This window comes from Carassius carassius, chromosome 6, assembly GCF_963082965.1.
Source record: "Carassius carassius chromosome 6, fCarCar2.1, whole genome shotgun sequence".
Classification (NCBI taxonomy): Eukaryota; Metazoa; Chordata; class Actinopteri; order Cypriniformes; family Cyprinidae; genus Carassius; species Carassius carassius.
The window spans coordinates 32,536,263-32,541,667 of record NC_081760.1 but is presented as its reverse complement, the minus strand read 5'-3'; the positions used below and the strand labels follow the sequence as shown (position 1 = coordinate 32,541,667).

Genomic DNA, 5,405 nt, shown 5'->3' with positions numbered 1-5,405 from the left:
CAGGAGTTGTCTCATTTCCTTCAATGATTAACCAGATAGACTATAGGAATGGGCTGTTTATATATGACTATAATGAAAGATGCATTAACTGATAACACCTTGTAATGACTAGATCTGAAAGAAGAGCAAAAGTGGTCAACTTATTAATAACTAGGATAGGTTGCTAGACAAGTATATATAATCCAACTAAAACGTTTTGAATTTACGTCTAATGAAACCTTATGATCTGAGGGCATACATGTAAATTCCTTGAGTTATGCAGAAAACTTTTTTTTGGATGACATGAAATAATCTAGATGCAGGTATGAGTAAGTGCGTTTACATTTTTGACACTTTCCATCGAAGACAGCATTGGATACTTCAATATCCGATGAAATCTCATATTTTGAGTATTTGTGTTGCGAAATGCAAGCACCGGCAGTTGACGGTGTCAGATGTGATCTCTTCTCGAGAATTGTGTGGCTTGGGTCGCATGAGGTCATGTTTTTGAGTTTTTTTTTTTCTTGTCATTTTTCTTTTACAGAATAGCAATAAATAAATAATAACAACGGTATCAAGAGCCAGGACATTATTAATACATTCACCAAATGTGCTGACGGGGAAATAAAACTTAAACCTGCTTGATCTGGCAGCAAAATAGTTTAGGCTTAAGCTTTTTTCCCAACAGGGTAAACAATAAATTAAGGCTTTAAAATGCTAACTGTGTGTGATTAGCATTTAATAGCTTTTTCTGAGCACCTCGATAGTGGAGGCAGGACTAGCAGGTCACATTAGCATGTGCAAGCAAGTGCTCATCCATCCCAAACACAAACAATGGAGGAGTCGTTAAAGAAACAGTTTGTCCCAGCAAAGCAAAAACCTTAAAACCGGTAGTTTGTCGCATCAGAGCCTCCTGTACGCCCCCCCCCCCCCCCCCTCTCTCTCTCTCTCTCTCTCTCTCTCTCTCTCTCTCTCAAGGACTGCTGATCTGTCATTGAGCAGGTTGCAGAGATGGGGCTCTGCTCTTTAACACATCAGATCGACGCTTTAAACATCCTCAATGAATTGCAAGCTCACGCGACGGCCATAAATAGAGATGGCGAGGGTCCGTGTTCAGGGGCTGTACCGGGCGATGTGATGAAGGAGCCCCGCAAGCTGAAGACGATCGCGGAGAGAGCGCGAGAGAGCTGCATCACGCGACTGCTCGAGATTCTCACGCGCCTCATTTCTATTGAGGAAGACTTAATTAAAGATGCGTCTTACGGAAGGAGATTGCTTAAGCGTAAGGTAAGATGTTTTTGATAGAGTCTATAGGCTCTAACTTTTGTGCAGTAACGGTTGTGAAATTTTCACGTTTATGACCCTGTATTGTATTAGCATTTTAGTCTAATATGAAAGGCAGTTTAAACTATCGTATAACGCAAATGTACGTATGGGAATTATACAATTTATACACACACACACACACCAGCTCAGCAGGTGATCCATGAGATGCTTTGTTAACAATAAGAATATAACTCTTTTGTGTTGTCTGCTTTTTCCTAACCAGTTTGTTTTCAACCATTCATATCTATAGCCATACATCAATGTATACACACACAAAATAATAATTTATTAAAATAAATATTTAGTGAAGTATCTCCAGACATTTGCCGGTTCTGTATGTGGCAGCTAAACTAATTTGCCATTGTTTGCATGTGATTTTATTTATAAGATGTTTTAATTAAAAGAAGATCAAATTTGGCACAGAACAACTCCAAAATTATAAAACAAATATTTATGTTCTCACCCCAGCTGACGTTTCAAGCCTCATCAGTCTTATAAAGAGCTTTTAAGCTCGAAATGTCACCTATAGTGAGAACATTAATAAATATTTGTATACTTTTGTTGTTGTGATGTGCCAACTTTGTTCTTCCTTTAAATTACATTTATGCATTTAGCAGACACTTTTATCCAAAAGGCTATGAGTTTTTACCTATCATGCAACTCTTTGTGGTTGAACACCCGTACTGAGCTTGTAGCCTGTTGGATGTGTGCACTTGAAACTCTTTTTTTTAAATGAGCCATATCTGAAAATTATCTTTTTCAGGACAGTGTTGACCTGAAGAACATATGCTTGAGAATGGCTGTTGCAGAAGGTGGTTCTCACTCGGACAGAGACTTGAGAGAACTTCGGGACTGTCTTCGACTTATTGTGGGTAACCTACTCACATTTGTGCGAGAGGAAAACAATCTCTCATCCACTGAAACAACTCTCAAACTGAGGGAGCTTTCAAACTCCTTCCCTGATATCTGAAAATTAGTAGATTTCACTTTGTGAATTTATAAGGAACATTCTCAGAGGAAATCTAAATAAACAGACACTACTTTTTTTCTAAGGAAATATAAAATGGCATGAACTATCTGTGAATCATCTCATTTTTGATAAGTGTGATGCTTCACATTCTGGTTGAAGGTGTTGATCTTCACGAGGAGTGTTTTTTCATGAACGCTGTCTGTAGAATTGTCAGTACTCAAGCCTAAGAACAACATTCTCTCGTACATATCAGTATCATGTGTCTGTGCTCAGCTGACTACAAGTAAAACAAGTCCAATAGATGATGATGGTGGTGAATTCACTCTCAGCTCAGCGGGTGGGATGGCTGTCACACCTCGGGGTGGGCTGGTGTGGCCGCCCTTTGTCACCTGCTAAAAAGAAAGTGTTAAGGAGTGAATTGGTTGGGGAGGGTGTGTGAAGATATGCATCTGTATATGTGCATTCCAGTGTTATGACATCACAGTGTAATGATGTTCCAAATAAAATCATTTTCAGTGTTACAACAAACATACTTAGTCCATTCCGAAAATCAATATATGTTTTTGCTGTGTGTGCAAATGATGTGAACTGCAGCATGTGTAGAATCATCTCTTGTCACTAGATGGTGCACAAAACCAGCTTTTTACCAATATAAACATCTCGTGCTCCGCTTCCTGAAGATAATTCAAGTATTTTTCAGGGATGCTCTGGGCAAAAAAGTATTAGATAATTTCATATCAAACAAAATAGCAAAGCAGAATAAAATATAAATTCAAGTGGTTTTTATTTTAAAGAAACATGAACAATTCTAATTGTTCGTAACAAAGAAAGTTGTTTTAAATTGTGGAATATACAGTTTAGACTAAAAGTAACCTATTTGGATGCTCTGTGGTCTAGAACAGTAACTATTCAGAAGAAGCAATCTTGAATTATTTGTAACAGAAGAACTGTTATGTTATGTAATGTATGTTTTAACCTCTTAAGGCCAGAGAAAAAAGTTTTAGGAAAAAGTTATTTTTTTCCATGTCTTTGCATTGTTTAGAGCATAAAAATAATTTAAAACATTTTTTAAATAATTTTAAAAAAGATAGTTCATACATAAGTTATGATATGTCCTCTGTATTTTTTTTTCAATTTCTTTAAAAAAATAAAAAGACAAAAATGAACATGCATAGGCATAAACAATTTATTTTTAAAATCGCCAATTTAAGTGGCCTTTTATTGTGGCCTGTGTAAGGCACACCTGTGCAATAATCATGCTGTCTAATCAGCATCTTGATATGCCACACCTGTGAGGTGGATGGATTATTTTAGCAAAGGAGAAGTGCTCACTAACACAGATTTAGACAGATTTGTGAACAATATTTGAGAGAAATATGCCTTTTGTGTACATAGAAAAAGTCTAAGATCTTTGAATTCAGCTCACAAAAAATGGGGGCAAAAATAAAAGTGTTGCGCTTATAAGACTTTCGAGACTGTCGATATCAAGTCTGATCAGTAGAGGACGCCATAGACACATTTTATGTGCTCTGTGACTTGACACTGTGACACGAAACCACTCAGACAGACATTCAGTTTGGAGAATCCTTTAGATGACATCACGTGTCATCTGAATAACATCTTAAATTGGCTTATTATGTGTGAAAGCTGCTATGATTCCTTTACTTGTGAGTATTAACACAAGTAAACGTTTTTCAGAGTCAGTTAAAATTTAAAACTTCTCATTTTACCTTGTAATATCCTTTAATGTTAGAAAACTCTTGATGTGGGTTCCAAGTGGTTAACAATCAGAATAAATAAACTGCTTTTACTATATAAAGATACTACTGTAAGTTACTTGTCAAAAGTATTTGATTTCTTTTAACAGGATTTTCCCTCCAAAACATCGCTTGTAAGATGCATATTTTGTAAGTAAGTACACCTTCATTCTTTTTTGAGGCCCATAACAAACTTTCTGAGCAGTGCATTTGATATTTTGTGTCCTAAGGCTGGTCCCTTATGACGATGTTGTTTGTTGTAATTTAGCATCTACTTCCACAGGACCCTGACCCCAGGCTCGTGGAGATCTGGGTTGAACCACTGTGGGCTCCTGACAGGCCAATGAGAAGCCAGCGTTGCAGCTGCAGACAGTGTCTAGCAGGACCGATGGCTGGGGTCTTATGTCACTTCCTGGGACATGACGAGAGCAGACCCAGACAGATGAGTAAAAGGATGAGTGTTGTATGAGAAGAAGACCAGAGGAGAAGGCCAGGCATTGTTGGGGGTCCATGTCTTTGTCTTAAAAAAAACAACAAAAACAATGTTGGCGAAATAGAGGCATTGTTGACATTTAATTCTTGTCTTAAATGAGTTTCTTCTGACTTGTGCTTGATTGTCTTGTTTTGATTTTCCCACAACATTGAAAAAATGAAAATTCAGCTTGAAATATATTCAAATGGAAAACAGTTACATTTTAATATTTCAGAATATAATGGTATTACTGTAGTTTTGATCACACACACATGCATATATATATATATATATGTCTGTGTTTGTATAAACAATGTAAAAAGTGTCATACAAAAATCTGTATCATAAATCAGTTATTACTTAAATTAATAGACTTAATTTTTTTAAATAACCTATTTAATCTTATTTATTTAAAATTTACGTTGTATGTTTATATTCACTAGCAGCTACACTGCAGGTAAAAAAGCTGACACTTCTGTACCTTTTTTGTCCCTAAGGTGTATATTATTACCTAAATTGTCAAATTTTTTGCTGGCCATGGCAGCTTTTTTTTTTACTCTTTCTTTCAGTGTATAACAAATATATGGTATTGGAGTTGTAGTTCACAAATCTTTCATTATTTATAAACAATCCAATTTTAGGACATAGGTGTTTGAAACCATCTTACACAACCATTTGATATTATGGTTTAATCCGTGATTTAGCGGCCTTATATTTAGCAAGATACAGCCACTGTGACAGTTCAATCTGTGAAACTTGCCCTGGTCTTCATCAACTTAAATTCTTTATCTACATTTTTTTTTCTTTCGACTTTCACTAATTCACCCTCTGTTTTCTCATGGCCTGTCATACAGCAGACACTATGTGTATATTCCTGTGGGGTCATGTTGTTCCCTCAATT

General features: G+C 36.3%; 1 protein-coding gene across 2 annotated transcripts; it reads left to right on the top strand.

Annotated features, from left to right (window-relative positions):
- The first annotated feature begins 906 nt into the window (after positions 1-906).
- dleu7 (deleted in lymphocytic leukemia 7) lies at positions 907-4,758 on the top strand. 2 transcript variants are annotated; one of them, XM_059551635.1, is made up of 3 exons: positions 907-1,266; positions 2,069-2,173; positions 4,316-4,758. In XM_059551635.1, the coding sequence occupies exons 1-3, from the start codon at positions 991-993 to the stop codon at positions 4,499-4,501; spliced, it is 567 nt and encodes a 188-aa protein (XP_059407618.1). In that variant the 5' UTR covers positions 907-990; the 3' UTR covers positions 4,502-4,758. The 2 variants fall into 2 exon arrangements, with proteins under 2 accessions (XP_059407618.1, XP_059407619.1); XM_059551636.1 differs by lacking the exon at positions 4,316-4,758 and having other exon boundaries at positions 2,069-2,803.
- Positions 4,759-5,405: the final 647 nt, after the last annotated feature.